General features: G+C 43.1%; 1 protein-coding gene across 1 annotated transcript in view; it reads left to right on the top strand.

Annotated features, from left to right (window-relative positions):
• The first annotated feature begins 920 nt into the window (after positions 1 to 920).
• The window catches only part of LRRN4 (leucine rich repeat neuronal 4), a 42,355-nt gene continuing 23,650 nt past the window's right edge, over positions 921 to 19,625 (top strand). The window contains exons 1-2 of the mRNA XM_073628619.1: positions 921 to 1,480; positions 10,994 to 11,660. Of these exons, the coding sequence (XP_073484720.1) occupies positions 11,027 to 11,660 (634 nt within the window). The 5' untranslated portion in view covers positions 921 to 1,480; positions 10,994 to 11,026. The remainder of the gene's footprint in view (positions 1,481 to 10,993; positions 11,661 to 19,625) is intronic.

The following is a 19,625-nucleotide window of genomic DNA, read 5'->3' as shown; positions in this document are numbered from 1 at the left end:
TCTATCTATCTATCTATCTATCTATCTATCTATCTATCTAGTACTTGATCGTTCACAAGAAAACCTAGGCAGGAACCTTGAACTTGGTCAATGTCCAAGGAGCACAGCTACATCTTTCATTTTTCTTCAGTAAAGGGAATAGCTCAACTGGTCAGAGCTGTGCACCCCCTCGTCACTTTACAAGGGAGGATATACTTGTAGGCAGTTGGCATCTGATGGGTTGGACCATGCCAGTGCAAACAATGCAAATGGGATGGCTTCTCTCTGATATTGATGATTGATTTATGTAAATTTGAAGGGATGCAGGAAGGTGGCAAAGCTGCTACCTTGTCTAGGGCCCCATTCTCTCCTAATCCTTATCTTTCTACCTAGCGCTGGATCATCCACAAGACAACCGAGGCATTAGCCTTGGGCCTGGTGGATGTGGTCCAAGGAGCCCAGCTACACCTTTCGTTCGCCTTCAGTAAACCAAGGGGATATCTCAATTAGTCAAAGTTGGGCACTCCCCCCTCCTCCCCCATCACATTGAAGGGAGGATATACTTGTAGGCAGTTGGTGTTTGAATGGGGGGCCATGCCAGTTCAGACAATGCAAATAGGATGACTTCTCTCTGAATATTAAAATCATTATCAATGTCAATTGAAGGGAGCGAGGCTGTTACTTTGTCTATGGCTCCATTAACTTATAATCCATCTCTGTATCTATCATTCTATCTATCTATCTATTTATTTATCGATTATTATATTATACAGGATTTATATGGTGCCAACAGTTTGCACAGCGCTTTAGAAAATGAAGGCAGACATTACAGTTACAATCCAATTACAAGAGGAAAAGAGGAATCAGAGGGCCCTGTTTGTTAGAGCTTACTATCTATCTATCTATCTATCTATCTATCTATCTATCTATCTATCTATCTATCTATCTATCTATCTATCTATCTATCTATCTATCTATCTATCTATCTATCTATCTATCGTTGAATTTATCTACGTATTAAAATTATTATTAGTAGTAGTAATAGTAGTAATAGTATGTGTGTATTATTTTACTATCAGTGGGGTAAGAAAGGGGATTCCAACAATCAGAGTTTTGATACATATTGTAGGATTAAGAAAAAAAAAAAAAAACATTTTGTACTTGAATAAAAACCTGATTTATTTAGCACAGGAAGCCAACAATAAACAGAGCAGGCTTATAAAGAAGGTTTTTTCAGTGAAGATCATGTGATGGTTCTGTAGTTTTCTGGAAATAATATGTAATTAATCTGCAGACAGTTGCACTGTCCAGTGTACATGGTGATTAGGGGAAACAAAGACCTCCCACCACATACCAAAGACACTAGAGTCTGCACATAGGTGGGAGAGAGAGAGAGACGGAGAAAAAGAAGAAATTGCTTTTTCCTTGTCTCTTTCTGCAGACCCCACATCTTCTGATCAGCCGGAGAGGACAGAGCGAAGGTTCCCCTCTACATTTACAGGTATGTCATGATATTGAATGGGGGGTTATGCTATGTGCTTCTGGGTCTGTGATGGATTATTTGTAAAATATGAGTCTAATTTGGTTTCCCACCATTAGTGTGGGAGTGGATGGGATTTTGACTCCAATTTAGCCTTTCGGATACACATAGTTAATCTAGAAATGCCATGAATATGTAAACATAATGAGCGATATATTACATTAGGAGTGTTATATGCTGTAATAAAGTAGATTGATTAGAGAACGTAACTGCGATTCTGGCTCTTAAGACAAATTTGAATTCACCTGCTGCTTTCTCCAGTCTATAGAGCAGCCTTTCTCAACCTCTTTACCTTTGAGGAACCCTCAAATTAATTCTCAGGTCTTGGGGAACCTCTTCTTAAAAGGATGATACCTACATCTCATGGTATATTGGCATGATCAATAAGTTAATCTTAAATAAATCAATAAGTAATTTGGCTTTCCTAGCATATTTGACACCCAGAGCAGATAAATTAGTTACCGACCACCTACAAAATTGTTTTAAGCAAAATTTTCGTAAAATGAATAACAAAGCCAGACAGTAAAATTGTGATGTCCATTAGTGGCCAGTGTATAACCTCTTATATTGGTGGTCAATCTAGGTGGGATATCAATCCACCATTGCTCACTGCTCACTGCTCAAAGAACTTGGAGGAACCCTGGTTGAGAAACAATGCTATAGAGCATGGTTTTTCAACCTGGATTCCATGGAACTCTAGTGTTCCTCCAGAGGTTGCTAGGGGTTTCTTCAGTAATGAGCAATTTCTGTCTCTTAGATAAGTTCCCACTTCCACCATTGATCTTTTTAGCTATCTGTAAGGGTATAACTTTTCCCAATGACCACGGACCCCATAAGTAACACCCACATGTGAAGCTGAGCCTCCATGACTGAAAGAATTAAAATACAATGAATGTAAGGGGAAGGCCGGGAGCAGTCAGGCTGGGGAAGAAATGGCTAGATGATGCTGGATGTCCTCTGGTCAGGAAATGAGGCAGGCTCTCTGACTTGCTGCAGCTTCTAATGCACATCCAAAAAAGAAGAAACAAGTTTTGGTGCTGGACTTCCACTTTTAGTAGATTTGGATTTGTTGTACTTATAGTTTAGGTATAATGGCTTTGTAAGGGTGACCTAAATATTTGGTGACGATTCCAGATTTAGAGCCCCCCATATTGATTGTGTCTGTCATCCGATTAGCATCCATTCGGCTCTAAAGCCTGGTACACACGGTCAGATTGTTGGCCAACAAAGCGTCAGACTTTTGTCCGAAGGGCGTGTGCCAGGAACTTGTCTTGCATACAAACGGTACACAATTGTCGGCCGACAAACACGAACGTACTGACGTACTACGAGGAATTTCAGCTCTTAAGCGCCACCCTTTGGGCACCTTCTGCTAATGTCGTGTTTGGTGAGCATTGATTCCGAGCATGCGTGTTTGTACTTTCAACTTTTGTGTGACGGACTTGTGTACAGACGATAGGAAAATCTGACAACAGACCGCTGTCCGCCGAAAATTTACTAGCCTGCCACCCAACATTTGTTGGCGGAAAGTTGGACAACAATTGTCTGATGGAGCGTACCAACGGTCCTATTTTAGGCCAACAGTCTGTCATCACACAATTCTCTGCCGAAAATCCGATCGTGTGTACGAGGCTTTACAGTTGGTGAGTCAGTCTCCACCAACTCGATGTCTGCAGATTGCTCCATATCTCATGGTAGTTTATTGGTTTATGATGCAGAACTTCTTACAGAAAGCAATCCTTCTCCTGCGCACCGCACTTCTCCCAACTCCATCCCCAGCCTGTTCCCAGCCTGTTTATTAGAATACATGATATCATGTTTATTTCATAGAGAATGATGAGTGTTTTCAATGTGTTTTTTTAGAGATACATGGAAAAAGATTTGCATGTATATAAAGACTTTTTCTGTATTTCCATGTATATTCTATAATTATACACTACACTGAGGTGGGGGGGGGGGGGGGGGGTCATGTTTCCTCATTACCCAGGCAGGTTCTGCTTCCTGCTTTGTAGGGGGACCTGGTGCTTGTGCTTTACTTCTTTTTCCCACAATAATATTCTAGGAGTCAGTCATCTCATTCAAAACAATGCTCTCCCCGTGTGGCCCATTTATTATCTCAATAGCTGTAAAAGGAAAGCTGTCATTCCATTTGACAAGTGTGGTGAAAATTTAAAAAAATTAAAACGATCTTCTCAAGAGTCCAAGATCCTTTAAAGTTATGCCCCGTACACATGGTCGGATTTTCTGACGGAAAATGTGTGATAGGACCTTGTTGTCGGAAATTCCGACCGTGTGTAGGCTCCATCACACATTTTCCATCGGAATTTCCGACACACATAGTTTGAGAGCAGGCTATAAAATTTTCCGACAGCAAAATCCGTTGTCAGAAATTCCGATCGTGTGTACACAAATCCGACGCACAAAGTGCCACGCATGCTCAGAATAAATTAAGAGACAAAATCTATTGGCTACTGCCGCCGTTTATAGTCCCAACGTACGTGTTTTACATCACCGCGTTCAGAACGATCGGATTTTCCGCCAACTTTGTGTGACCGTGTGCACGCAAGACAAGTTTGAGCCAACATCCATCGGAAAAAATCAATGGATTTTGTTGTCGGAATGTCCGATCAATGTCCGACCGTGTGTACGGGGCATAACTTTTAGGAAGGCAAAAAACATCTAATGCATTTCAGTGGCTGAAAATTCCCCTCCATCAGAGCTTGAACAGTGTAGCAAAAAAGTATCTATAGGACTGAAAGCAAAAGTGATTGATCTGTACCTACAATCGTATTTATTTTCATTTTTCAATCAGAGATTTAATTTCAGGATCTTTTTTTTTTTTTAGTCCAGTAGACACTTTTTTGCTATATTGTCCAAGTCCTAAAGTCGGGGGAATATTGCCCCGAAGTACTTTGGATGTCTTTTGCTGTCTTGTTATTATGTGTGAAAATAACTTTAACCACTTCAGCCCCAGAAGATTTGGCTGCAGAATGACCGGGCCATTTTTTGCGATTCGCACTGCGTCGCTTTAACTGACAATTGCGCGGTCGTGCGACGTTGCACCCAAACACAATTGTCGTCCTTTTTTTCCCCACAAATAGAGCTTTCTTTTGGTGGTATTTGATCACCTCTGTGGTTTTTATTTTTTGCGCTATAAACAAAGAAAGAGCAACAATTTATCCAGATCCCGTGAGCTGATGTATAGCTACGACGGTTCGCGGGATCGTGCTGACCTGCCGCAGTATAATGACGGCGGCTGGTCGGCAAGCAGTTAAAGTAGTTCTAAAGGCTTTTTACCTTTTACCCTAATTCATTCTCTGCATTAAAGTAGAATTATAGGTAAAAATGTTGTTTATCATTTTGGATAGAGCGGTAAGGGTTATAACCCCTGTCAGATTTTTTTTTTTTTCGCCATCTGTGTCCTATTGTGGAGATTTCCCTTCACTTCCTGTCCCATAGCCAAACAGGAAGTGAGAGGAAATCCCTCCAAATTAAAGGAATTCTTTGGGAACCTCTGGGTCAGCAGAACTAGTGTCCCCATAGGAAGATTTCTGCTCTATTACTTTTCTGGGGACAACCCAAAATTTGGGGTGTTCTTTTGCTTTTACTTTCAATGATAATGGTAAACAGGACAAATAGAGAGGGTGAATCTCCCTAACAGGGGCACAGACAGCAATAAAAACGGACAGGGGTTCTAATCCCTCTCCACTCTATGTAAAAACGGGAAAAAAAGTTTTGCTTTTAGTTATACTTTAAGGTAAAAAACGTTCTCTGTGCAGTCTCTGCCCCTCTTATACTTACCTGAGCCCGATCTCAATCCAGCGACGTGCATGACAGCAGTGGCTCTCTCCTTCCTTACTGGCTCAGAGACAGCAGTGGAAGCCATTGGCTCTTCCTGCTGTGAATCACACCAAGTGAGGAGGGAGTGGGAGGGGCAGGGCTGAGCCACGCTGTGTGTCTATTCACACAAAGTGCAGCTTGCGATTAAGCCTGCATGAGCGCCCCCATAGAAAGCAGCTTGCTATGGTGGGTGCTCAGCAGGGGGAGGAGCCAGGAGCACCAGTGGGGGGGGGACCCCAGAATAGGAGGATCCATTGCACAGAGCAGGTGAGCATAACATGTATGTTATTTAATAACAAAACAAAAAAAAAATGGGTTTACAATCACTTTAGGGTTAGTTCACCTTTACAAAAAAAAAAATCTGCCCATGCAGGTAAGGGGTGTTTGTACGTAAAAACAAACTGTGAAGTTCTGAGTAAAGTTGAATAATTCCCTTGCTATAGGTGTAGGCTATTTACAAATCTCCTGAAACCTGACTGAAAAACTCAAAGGATGTTGCTAAGTGAGGCCTAGTCGTTATTGTTCACCTCCACCATCAGAGGGAGTGATGGATAGATACCAGAGTGTGGTTGTAAATGGGTTCACTCAGAACATAGAGCAGTCACTAGTGGTGTACCACAAGGCTATGTACTAGGTCCTGTTCTATGTAATCTCTATGTAAGGGATATAACTAAAGGATTATTGGGCAAGGTACTTCATTTTACTGACGATACAAAAGTGTGTAATAGGGTTGACATCCCTGGAGGTGTCTGTAACATGAAACATGATTTGGCATTGCTGGAAGATTGGTCAGATAGTGTCTGTGAACAGCACTTTTCAAGACTTGCCAAGAATTCTCAATTGGATTTAGGTCTGGACTGTGACTGGGCCATTCTAACACATGAATATGCTTTGATCTAAACCATTCCATTGTAGCTCCGGCTGTATGTTTAGGGTCGTTGTCCTACTGGAAGGTGAACCTCCGCCCCAGTCTCAAGTCTTTTGCAGACTCTAACAGGTTTTCTTCTAAGATTGCCCTGTATTTGGCTCCATCCATCTTCCCATCAACTCTGACCAGCTTCCCTGTTTCTGTTGAAGAAAAGCATCTCCACCACATGATGCAGCCACCACCATGGTTCACAGTGGGGATGGTGTGTTCAGGGTGATGTGCAGTGTTAGTTTTCCACCACACATAGCATTTTGCTTTTAGGCCAAAAATTTACATTTTGGTCTCATCTGACCAGAGCACCTTCTCGCAAACTGCAAACATGACTTCATATGGTTTTCTTTCAACAATGGCTTTCTTCTTGCCACTCTTGCATAAAGACCAGATTTGTGGAGAGCACGACTAATAGTTGTCCTGTGGACAGATTCTCCCACCTGAGCTGTGGATCTCTGCAGCTCCTCCAGAGTTACCATGGACCTCTTGGCTCTTCTCTGATGAATGGTCTCCTTGCCCGACCTGTCATTTTAGGTGGACGGCCATGTCTTGGTAGGTTTGCGGTTGTGCCATACTCTTTCCATTTTCGGATGATGGATTGAACAGAGCTCCGTGAGATGTTCAAAGCTTGGGGTATTTTTTTTATAATCTAACCCTGCTTTAAACTTCTCCACAACTTTATTCCTGACCTGTCTGGTGTGTTCCTTGGCCTTCTTGATGATGTTTGTTCACTAAGGTTCTCTAACACACCTTTGAGGGCTTCACAGAACAACTGTATTTATACTGAGATTAAATTACAAACAGGTGGACTCTATTTACTAATTAGGTGACTTCTGAAGGCAATTGGTTCCACTAGATTTTAGTTAGGGGTATCAGAGTAATGGGGGCTGAATATAAATACACACCACACTTTTTAATTTTTTTTTACAAATAAATATATGAAACCATTTTTCATTTTCCATCCATTTCACAATTATGTGCACTTTATGTTGGTCTATCACATAAAATCCCAATAAAATACATTTACGTTTTTGGTTGTAACATGACAACAAGAAGAAGGAGGTCCTGGTTCCTCTATATAGATCTCTAGATCACTAGAGGGATCACCAGCAGGAGGAAGGAGGTCCTGGTTCCTCTATATAGATCTTTATATCACTAGAGGGGTCACCAGCAGGAGGAAGGAGGTCCTGATTCCTCTATATAGATCTTTATATCACTAGAGGGATCACCAGCAGGAGGAAGGAGGTCCTGGTTCCTCTATATAGATCTTTATATCACTAGAGGGATCACCAGCAGGAGGAAGGAGGTCCTGGTTCCTCTATATAGATCTTTATATCACTAGAGGGGTCACCAGCAGGGGGAAGGAGGTCCTGATTTCCCTATATAGATATTTAGTGAGACCTCATTTAGAATACTGTGTCCAGTTCTGATGACCTCACTTACAAAAAGATAATAATCCAGAGATTCTATGTTTCTATGGAGTATTCCAGTCAGACTTCAGAAGGTATGTAAATGGCCTACACCTATAGCAAGGGCATTATTCAATTTTAGTCAGAGCTTCACGGTTTGGTTTTATCTATCGGCTCGCGAATGCGCAGTGCGTGCCCGGCTGTGAAGCCACAGCCGGGAACCCACAGTGACAAATTCGGCACCGCAGAGAGGAGGGGGAGAGAAGCGGGGCTTCGTTCGCCCGCATCGCTGGACAGGTGAGTGTCTGATTATAAAAAGTCAGCAACTATACTTTTTGTAACTGCTGACTTTTATATGGGTAGAACTCCGCTTTAAGAGCAAAAAAATCATTTTGAAACAGACCAGCGATGCGGGTGACTGAAGCCCCGCTCTTCTCCCCCTCCTCTCTGCGGCGCCGGCATTGTCACTGTGGGCACGCACTGCGCATGCGCGAGCCACACTGCGCACTGTGACTGGCCGGGCAATCATCTGGGACCCGTGACGTGTCCCAGATGATTGCCAAGAGGGAAGGGGGGAGAGGTGATCTAACTTCCGGAAGGAAGTGGGAGCTGGATAACTCTAAAAAGAGGGTATCCACTGCTACCCAAAAAAAAACCATGCCAAATGTGGCATGTCAGGGGGTCACCTTCACTTAAAGCGGAAGTTCTATTTTTGGGTGGAACTCCGCTTTAAGTGTAAACGTGAGGTCTGAGGTCTTTTTGACCCCAGATCTCTCAATAAAGAGGCCCTCTCATGCTTATTTCTATTACAAGGGATGTTTACATTCTATGTAATAGGAATAAAAGTGCTAAAAAAACAAAGTAAACTTAAAGGGGCAATTTAAAAATAAAAAATAAAAGGTAAAAAGGTGCGCCCCTTCCCTCTGAGCTTGCGCGCAGAAGCGAGCGTATACATAAGTCACGCCCACATATCTAAGCGGTGTTTAAACCACACATGTGTGGTATCGCCGTGATCGTTAGAGCGAAAGCAATAATTCTAGCACTAGACCTCCTCTGTAACTCTAAACAGGTAACCTGTAAAAAAAATTGAATGCGTCACCTATGGAGATTTTTAGGTACTGTAGTTTGTCGCCATTCCACGAGCGTGCACAATTTTAAAGCGTGACATGTTAGGTATCTATTTACTCAGCGTAACAACATCTTTCACATTATTTTATAAAAAATGGGCAGACTCTACTGTTTTGGAGTTTTTTTATTTTAAAAAAGTGCATTTTTTCCAAAAATATTGCGTTTGTTAGACCGCTGGGCAAATACGGTGTGACAAAAAATATTGCAAAAATCGCGTTTTATTCTCTAGGGTCTCTGCTAAAAAAAATATATAATGTTTGGGGGTTCTAAGTAATTTTCTATAAAAAAAATTCTAATTTAAACTTGTAAGCAAAAAGTTCCAGAAAAGGCCTGGTCTTAAAGTGGGTAAAAAAAAATATCATTTTTTTGGTAATATTTGTTTATTAGAAAAGTGAAAGAGGACAATATAAATCGAATGGGATGTTTGACACTGTTTTTGATAAACGAATGCATCAATATATGGTTGGATGGAGTACCGATTCTCAATGAATTCTCAAGGTGCTCATCAGAATTTTCTCTTTGTGTGCTTCATCCTTGAAAATAGGTGTGATTGTGAAGAGTGGGAGATTTTTCTTCGGTAAGATAAAACTTATAAAAAGTCCAGTAATGAGACACCATCACATTTTTCTTCAGCCGCTTGTGTTATCTAAGAGCCCTTTCACACCGGGCCGCCCATAGCGTCGGCGGTAAAACGCCGCTATTTTTAGCGGCGTTTTCCCGTCAGATTAGCGGCGCACTTCGGCCGCTAGCAGGGCACTTTTACCCCCCGCTAGCGGCTGAGAAAGGGTTAAAACCGCCCACAATGCGCCGCAATTGCGGCGTTTTGCCGGCGATATCCCAGCGCTGCCCCATTGATTTCAATGGGGAGCACCGGTGGAGGAGCGGTAAACACACCGCTCCAAAGAAGCTGCTGGCAGGACTTTTTTTCCCGTCCTGCCAGCGCAGCGCTCCGGTGTGAAAGCCCTCGGACTTTCACACTGGAGGCAATGCTGCAGCTGTTTGAGGGCGGATTGCAGGCGCTATTTTTAACGCTATAGCGCCTGCAAAACGCCCTCTGTGTGAAAGGGGTCTTAGTGTAATTGCATTTTTCCAAAAAAATTCCCCAAAAAAATCAAAATTTTTAAGTAAGTTTACAATTTTGTGTTGGGCCGCATTCATGGCCGTCTTCGGCCACAGGTTGGACATCCCTGCTCTAAAGTATAATATTATATGATATTATAATAGCCTCTAGATTAAATGAGCATCTATAGTATGATTAAAGGTAAATCTTGTTTCTTAGATTAGAATAAAGTAGTGAGGGGGTAGTTTATTGCTGTCTGTGTCCCTATTGAGGTGGTTCATTCCCTCTAATGCCCCGTACACACGATCAGACTTTCCGACAACAAAACCGTGGAATTTTGTTCGAAGGATGTTGGCTCCAACTTGTCTTGCATACACATGGTCACACAAATCTTGGCCAACAATTGTACGAACGTAGTGACGTACAAGACATACGTGGTATCTCCATTACGAACGCTAGTTTTACAAGACCGAGCGCTTCCGGCTCGTACTTGATTCCGAGCATGCGTGGACTTTTGCCCAACGGACTTGTGTACACACGATCGGAAAGTCCGACGACAAACATTTGTTGGCGGAAAATTTGAGAACCAGCTAGCCAACATTTGCTGGCGGAAAGTCCGACAACAAATGTCCAATGGGGCATACACACGGTCGGACTTTCCGCCAACAAGCTCACATCCAACATTTGTTGTTGGAAAATCCGATCGTGTGTATGGGGCATAATTGTCCTGATCACCAATGTCACAGAGTATGAAAGTGAGGGGTACATGTGTCTATGGACGGGTTTCGTGCTGAGAGCCATTATAGGGAGCTCCTGTTCTCTAGTAATGATCGGGGAGACGATCATGTGACTGCTGTGCCAGCCAATCACAGTGGTCAAGTGATTGGGCAGGCCTTTCCATCCTCCCGGGCATAAAGACCCAGTTAAAGGGGCACTGGTACTGGGCGGGAAGGACTGCCCAATTATGTGCCAACTGTGGCAGCCAATCACAGTAGTCAGGTGATTGGGAAGTCCTTCCCACCCCCGGGCATAAAAACCCAGTTAAAGGGGCACTGGTACTGAGCGGGGAGGGATTATTGTTATGTAGTGTTATCTAAAAATGTTTTTATATTTTTCAGGGTAGTAATAAGCTGGTTGCACTGAACACCATAATGATCTGCTTTTTGCTACTCTTGAGTAAAATGGGAATGTTAGCAGCTCAGCTCAACACTACGGACCAGACCGTGACCGTTTCCAAGAACTTTACAGAACCGGAGAACATCACTGAGAGCGTGTGTACAGGAAGATGCAACATCACATGTTTCCTACCCAACCAATCCCTTCAGGAGTTTCCTGCATGCCTACCCAACACTGTGCAGGTGCTGGACCTGGCCTTCAATCACTTGTCTGTAGTTAGGGACCAGGACGTGGCTGACCTCTCCGAACTGCGAAACTTGTCTTTAGCGCACAACCAAATCAAAGAAATCCTCTGGGGGAGCCATGTGCTGGCTCAGCTCGAGTCTCTGGATCTGAGCTATAATCAATTATCAGTTGTCCCAAGGTGCAAGATGTTGAAGAAGCTCCAATGGTTGTCCTTAGCAGGAAATCCAATATCTCACATCCCTTCGTTGGCTTTCACGTGTTTCCCAAACCTGGCCTTCCTCAGTTTGTCTTCTACGCTAATTGGAAGCAATTCGTCAGCAGAAATCGATGAATCAGCATTTGCTCTGAATGTAACAGAGTCACAGATGGATTCATTAACATCTCTGCATTTGCTTGATCTAAGTGCTACCTACCTTCATAGAAGTAAGTACAAAAATGAGGAACTTCACCCTAGTATTGTATTTCTGTCCCTGGTAATTGTTCCTGTATGTCTGTCCAGTGTGGTCCTCTCTCCAGCTCAGAATTCCACTTCTCTCTACTCCCATGCCACCATCTTGAAACAATACCCAGCGCATGTCCAGACACGCTGAAGATCTCTGCCAGGGCTATGGGACCAGGCAGAGACCCTCTGCATGTATTGGGCGTGTGCAAAATCCCACAAACCCCCACGCATGCATAGACATGCCACACTTCTATATCAGGTCCCATAGACTGGCAGAGGCCATGCTTTCTACTACAAGAAACAAACACAAAAGGGTGCACCAAACTAGTGCATTATCCCACAATATTAATTTATTAAGAAATTGTCTTAACCACTTAAGCCCCGGAAGGATTTAGCCCCTTCCTGACCAGAGCACTTTTTTGCGATTCGGCACTGCGTCGCTTTACCTGACAATTGCGCGGTCGTGCGACGTTACACCAAAACAAAATTGACGTCCTTTTTTTCCCACAAATAGAGATTTCTTTTGGTGGTATTTGATCACCTCTGCGGTTTTTATTTTTTGCGCTATAAACTAAAAAAGAGCGGCAATTTTGAAAAAAAAAAAGCAATATTTTTTACTTTTTGCTATAATAAATATCCCCAAAAAATATATAAAAAAACAAATTTCTTCCTCAGTTTAGGCCGATATGTATTCTTCTACATATTTTTAGTAAAAAAAAAATCGCAATAAGCGTATATTGATTGGTTTGCGCAAAAGTTATAGCGTCTACAAAATAGGGGATAGATTTATGGCATTTTTATTAATATTTTTTTTTTTATTAGTAATGGCGGCGATCTGCTATTTTTATCGTGACTGCGACATTATGGCGGACACATCGGACACTTTTGACATTATTTTGGGACCATTGTCATTTATACAGCGATCAGTGCTATAAAAATGCACTGATTACTGTGTAAATGACACTAGCAGGGAAGGGGTTAACACTAGAGGGGGATCAAGGGGTTAAGTGTGTCCTAGGGAGTGATTCTAACTGTGGGGGGGATGGGCTACCACTCACATGACAGCGATCACTGCTCCCGATGACAGGGAACAGTGATCTATGTCATGTCACTAGGCAGAATGGGGAAATGCCTTGTTTATATAGGCACTTCCCGGTTCTGCGGTTCTGTGACATAAACGCAGGCCCCAGGCCCCCATGGGACCCGCGGGCACACGGTCACGCTATACGCGGCGTGCGCGCCCACCAGCCCTGCAATTTAAAGGGGACATACAGGTACGCCCATTTGCCCACCGCTGCCATTGTGCCGACGTATATCGGCGTGCGGCGGTCGGCAAGTGGTTAACATGTACTCACATATGTGTGAATAAAGAACGCTCATTGAGTTACTCGTCCGTAGCTCAACAGTCCTAAACACAGTGCACTCCAGAGTTCAGGGGGGACCCTACCGGGGTTCAAGCTGGCTGACGCGTTTCGAAGGTAGCACCTTCTTCTTCAGAGCCAAACCCCTGACTCTAGAGAAGAAGGTGCTACTGTCAGGGAGCTTGGTCCCCGGTAGGGTCCCCCCAAACTCTAGAGTGCACTGTGTCTAGGACTGTTGAGCTACGGATGAGTAGCTCGATGAGCTTTCTTTATTCACATGTTTGTGAGTACATTTGGGATAATGCACTAGGCTGTTGCGCCCTTTTGTGTTCGTTTCTTCTGGTGGCTTTAGGACACCCCCAGTCCTAGAGGGAAGCAAAGCTTGAAGTGTATCCTTGTGATGTAAATTCATCTCCAATACTTGTAACGGGCTGTGAATGCGCGGGAGGTATTTTCTATGATAGTCTACCTTGCTTTCTAGGCATGTGTGGGAGGAGGTTGTGGAATATTGAGCATACGCAGACATGCCGCAGGTCTTTGCCAGGTCCTGTAGACCAGCATCATGTCAAGATATGAGCAGATATCTCACTGAATATGTCCTTCTCGCCTGGGGGAGGATGCAGGAAGTGAAAAATGGGAAAATTATTGGTAGTCTTTTCCAAATTGTGTAAGAGGTAGGCGATGGGCAGAGGAGATCGAGTCATATTCATGAATGAAGGGCCACTTTTAATAAGAAAATCCCCAGAATAATTTTTAAAATGGGCTGGTAACAGGCAAAATCCAAATTTATTAGAGCACATGAATTTACAAGCAGCATCAATTACAATGGATGTTCATGTGGGGTATTACTATGGATGTTGTCATTCATTACAAACATGGTAAGGTGGTGTAACTCCACTTCTGTAGAGAAAAAGCAATCTCCTCTGGGTGATCGATTTACATTGTAGGCACAGGCGTGCGCAGGGGGTGTACCAGGTGTGCTTGGGCACACCCTAATGACTCTGTGCGGTGGAAGTTTCAGGGTGGAGAGCAGGGGCGGCCCGTCCAATAAGGACGCATGGGCGCCACCCCCCCTGTCCATCGCCGCCTCCCCTATTCATGCGTCTGGCCCCTTTCAGGACACCGGCTCATGGATTCCAATGCGCGGGGGGTGTTTTTTTGAAGCACCAATTAGAGCCAGAGGCACTAATAGGCTTCAATATAGGGTGGGCTCGGGTCGCAGAGAGTGCGCTCCGAGCCCACCCAGGTGTGTTTCAACAGTAAATCACTATTTGCTGTTGTAACACTGATCCTCCTCCCAGCCAATCAGGAAGCGGGGTTTGACCTCGGTCAACCAATTGGCTAAAAGGACAGGTGATACTATTGGATGCAAAGGTGGAGGAGGGGAGGAGCTGGAAGCCGCCATGGAGGTGAGGACACTCGGAGCCAAGCCATTGCACCACGCTGCCTACCACCCACCATGATGGGGTAAGTGTTGGACCGACTGGCAAATGGCGGGGGGGGGGGGGGGTGCCGTTCAGCTGTTTGTCGCCACACCTCCCCACCCCCCAAAAAAAAACACCAGCCGCCACTGGTGGAGAGTGGGTGAAGGGGCTAATCAATATGTCATTTACCAGCCCCTTCCTTTTCACTCACTGTGTTCAATCATAACTGAAGCATAGTAAATTGTGTTTACTATGATTCCATTTGTGAATGAACAGGAAGCCACTCAGCACATAGCACTCCCCTTTCATTCACTGTCCTGCGCTGAGGCTGCAGAGTAAAGCATGTGTTTGAGCTTTGGGGTGCAAACACCTATGATTGTAGTTTTTTTTTTTTTTTTTTTTTTTTTTTTACAAATGTCGCATATTTCCACCCTTTTCTCTTCTGAAGGAGTAACTTTTTGTTCCATCATGTCCTTTCCAGACTGATTTTTGAATGGGAGGGTCTGGTTCATTATAATCACCAGATGCACTCTCAGTTTTCTGAAGTTACAGGGTCTGCATCCCTTTAGAAGTAATTAACCCTTAGGAAGTGTCTCACAAAAAATGGAATTCATATTGCAGAGGATGCCTAAAATCAGTGAGCCGGTTACACAAAAAGGAAATGACAACTCCAGATTGCCATACCACATTGAATTTCTTGACATCTTTAGAATATTACAGTGCCTTCAGATTGAAATGAAATGGTCATTTTTAATGAAATGAAAAAATGGCTTGTGTGGCAATTTTATGCGATATAATTCCCCTTTAAAAGACAAAAAAAAGCTATCATTGTGGTCAGTGGTGTGCGCACTTTGGAAATGCGCTCTGCACCTCTCTGCAGGGTGACCCGGCTCCTCGTGCTGAAACTGCTCATTTTTGGTCCCCTATAAGTGAAAAAAATGTAGACTACTACCCCCCACTTCCATGTACCCGAAAACACAAACACATAGGGATTTCGGAATTCGGAATTCAGAAATCTGAATATTCGGATTTTCGAATTTCTGAATTTTCGAATTTTCACATTTCCAAATTTCCAAATTTCCAAATTTTCAGAATTTCAAAATTTTGAATTTATAATTTCTGAATTTCGAAGTTCCAAATTTTCAAAGTTCTGAAATTCGAATTTTTCAATTCTGAATTTCCAAATTTCCGAATTTCGAATTTCTGAATTTTTGAATTCTGAATTTCCGAATTTTCTGATTTTCAGAATTCGAAAATTCGGAAATTCAGAAATTAAAAAATCCGAAAATTTGAAAATCTGAAAAAAAGAAAGAAAATCAGTAAGATTCGAAATAATAGCTAACAATAATAACTATTAAATAATAGGTATTGAAATTTCCTTTCAAATTTGGCTGTTTGTGAATGTAACAAATACAAATTTATCTGAAGTTACGAATTATCCAAAATAACGAATGCCACATTCGAATTTCCGAATTTCTGAACTTCCGAATTTCGAATTTCTGAAATTTTCCAATTTCCAAATATTGAATTTCCGAAGTTCCAATTTCCGAAGTTCCAATTTCCAAATTTCCGAAATTTCGAATTTCTGAAATTTCAAATTTCTGAAATTTCGAATTTTCCAATTTCCGAAATTTCGAAATTCAGAATTCGAAATTCGAAATTCGGAAATTCAGGATTTCGTTAATTGAAAAATTCGGAAATTCGGAAATTAACGAATTTGTGTGTACTGTACTTGTCTCAATCCAGACCAAGTGTCATTTCTGCCTGCTGCCTCTTTCCTCTGCTGTCTGCATGAGTCACTTCTGACAAGTTTTCCTGACACCAAGAGAAAAAAGGTGACAGGGAAGGAGCTCCAGCACAAAGCCTGTGGTTGACAGCCTCAGCTCTGTTCCTGTGTGCTGTGTGAATGGGGGGTGTGTCCCTTCAGCTCTCAGACCTCTCCTCACTGAGCTCTGCAGAGTGTAACTTCAGCTTTCCACCCCCCTGCTGTCTGAAAGCTTAGACAAGCTGTATACATTATGGACTTTGAATGGATGTAGAGGAGAGAGGGCCGTAGTAGATAAACAGGTACAACTTCTGTAGGAGGCTTTATTTCATCTCTGTGTATCACCTGAGGACAGCTACTTTGTAAGGGTTTACAACCACTTTAAACTGATGACCTTTACGGGCTTTTTGAAAAATTTTAGATACCGCAAATCCTCCTACATTCATGTTAAAATATAATGTTAGAAGACACCCCATACCATCAGCCAGGTGATCAGGTGAAATCGTTTGTTGCTGGCTGTGGTTGTTTATCACAAGTCACAAGAAGCATTATCAGAGGTCACTTCTTGCAGCAGTCAGAGGAGGAGCTGAAATACACATCAGAATTACACATGTGCGATTCGTTTCGGTTCATATTTAAAATTCGGACGAATTTTTGTTTTTCGGAAATTCAGATGTATCCGAATTTCCGAATTAGAATAATACCGAATTTAAACGAATCTGAAATAACAAAAAAATAAATTTGGATCGTTATTGAATACTTTTCAAATTCAAATAGTTTTCAAATTTCCAAAGAGAATAAAATAGAATAGAAAATAAAGAAATAGAAAATTTTTCGCATTTCCGAATTTTCCGAGATTCTGAATTTAGAATCTCCGAATTTTCAAATTTCGAATTTCTGAATTTTCGAATTCTGAATTTCCGAATTTTCACGTTTCCAAATTTCGAATTTCCGAATTTTTGAATTCTGAATTCCCGAGATTTCTGATTTTCAAAATCCGAAAATTCGGAAATTCAGAAATTCAAAAATCCAAAAATTTGAAAATCTGAAAAAAAGAAAGTCAGAGGAGGAGCTCAAATACACATCAGAATTACACATGTGCGGTTCGTTTCGGTTCATATTTAAAATTCGGACGAATTTTTGTTTTTCGGAAATTCAGATGTATCCGAATTTCCGAATTAGAATAATATCGAATTTAAACGAATCTGAAATAACAAAAAAATAAATTTGGATCGTTATTGAATACTTTTCAAATTCAAATAGTTTTAAAATTTCCAAAGAGAATAAAATAGAATAGAAAATAAAGAAATAGAAAAAATGTCACATTTCCGAATTTTCCGAATTTCTGAATTTTCAAATTTCCGAATTTAGAATTTTTGAATTCCCAATTTCTGAATTTTAAAATTCAGAATTTCCCGAATTTTCACATTTCCGAATTTCGCATTTCCGAAATTTTGAATTCTGAATTTCCGAATTATCTGATTTTCGCAATTTCGGAAATTCAGAAATTTAAAAATCCAAAAATTCGAAAATCTGAAAAAAAGAAAGTCAGAGGAGGAGCTGAAATACACATCATAATTACACATGTGCGGTTAGTTTTGGTTCATATTTAACCACTTGACGACTGCCTCACGCCGATGTACGTTGGCAAGGTGGCACGGACAGGCAAAATCACGTACATATACGTGATTTGCCTTCCGCGATCGGACCCCCCCCCCCGGTGCCCGAGGCGGTCGTCTTTTGTCCCACGGCGATCGGAGGTGAGGGGGAGGCCATCCGTTCGTGGCCCCCCCCTCGCGATCGCCGCCGGCCAATGGGAACATTCCTTTGCTGCTGTATGCTAAACAGCAGCAAAGGAAATGATGTCATCTCTCCTCGGCTCAGTAATTTCCGTTCCGGCCCGAGGAGAGAAGACAGGTATGTGAGTGCACAACACTACACACACAGTAGAACATGCCAGGCACACAAAACACCCCGATCCCCCCCCCCGATCGCCCCCGATCCCCCCCAATCACCCCCCCCCCCCCTGTCACAAACTGACACCAGCAGTTTTTTTTTTTTTTTTTTTTCTGATTACTGCATTGGTGTCAGTTTGTGACAGTTACAGTGTTGGGACAGTTAGTATTACCCCCCTGTAGGTCTAGGATACCCCCCTAACCCCCCCTAATAAAGTTTTAACCCCTTGATCACCCCCTGTCACCAGTGTCGCTAAGCGATCATTTTTCTGATCGCTGTATTAGTGTCGCTGGTGACGCTAGTTAGGGACCTAAATATTTAGGTTCGCCGTCAGCGTTTTATAGCGTCAGGGACCCCCATATACTATCTAATAAATGTTTTAACCCCTTGATGGCCCCCTAGTTAACCCTTTCACCACTGATCACCGTATAACTGTTACGGGTGACGCTGGTTAGTTTGTTTATTTTTTATAGTGTCAGGGCACCCGCCGTTTATTACCGAATAAAGGTTTAGCCCCCGGCGGTGATATGCGTCGCCCCAGGCAGCGTCAGATTAGCGCCAGTACCGCTAACACCCACGCACGCACCGTACACCTCCCTTAGTGGTATAGTATCTGATCGGATCAATATCTGATCCGATCAGATCTATACTAGCGTCCCCAGCAGTTTAGATTTCCCAAAAACGCAGTGTTAGCGGGATCAGCCCAGATACCTGCTAGCACCTGCATTTTGCCCCTCCGCCCAGCCCACCCAAGTGTAGTATCGATCGATCACTGTCACTTACAAAACACTAAACGCATAACTGCAGCGTTCGCAGAGTCAGGCCTGATCCCTGCGATCGCTAACAGTTTTTTTGGTAGCATTTTGGTGAACTGGCAAGCACCAGCCCCAGGCAGCGTCAGGTTAGCGCCAGTAGCGCTAACACCCACGCACGCACCGTACAGCTCCCTTAGTGGTATAGTATCTGAACGGATCAATATCTGGTCCGATCAGATCTATACTAGCGTCCCCAGCAGTTTAGGGTTCCCAAAAACGCAGTGTTAGCGGGATCAGCCCAGATACCTGCTAGCACCTGCGTTTTGCCCCTCCGCCCGGCCCAGCCCAGCCCACCCAAGTGCAGTATCGATCGATCACTGACACTTACAAAACACTTAACGCATAACTGCAGCGTTCGCAGAGTCAGGCCTGATCCCTGCGATCGCTAACAGATTTTTTGGTAGCGTTTTGGTGAACTGGCAAGCGCCAGCGGCCTAGTACACCCCGGTCATAGTCAAACCAGCACTGCAGTAACACTTGGTGACGTGGCGAGTCCCATAAGTGCAGTTCAAGCTGGTGAGGTGGCAAGCACAAGTAGTGTCCCGCTGCCACCAAGAAGACAAACACAGGCCCGTTGTGCCCATAGTGCCCTTCCTGCTGCATTCGTCAGTCCTAATTGGGAACC

The sequence above is a fragment of the Aquarana catesbeiana genome, linkage group LG04, assembly GCF_042186555.1.
Source record: "Aquarana catesbeiana isolate 2022-GZ linkage group LG04, ASM4218655v1, whole genome shotgun sequence".
NCBI lineage: Eukaryota > Metazoa > Chordata > Amphibia > Anura > Ranidae > Aquarana > Aquarana catesbeiana.
This window is presented reverse-complemented; position numbering and strand designations above follow the sequence as displayed.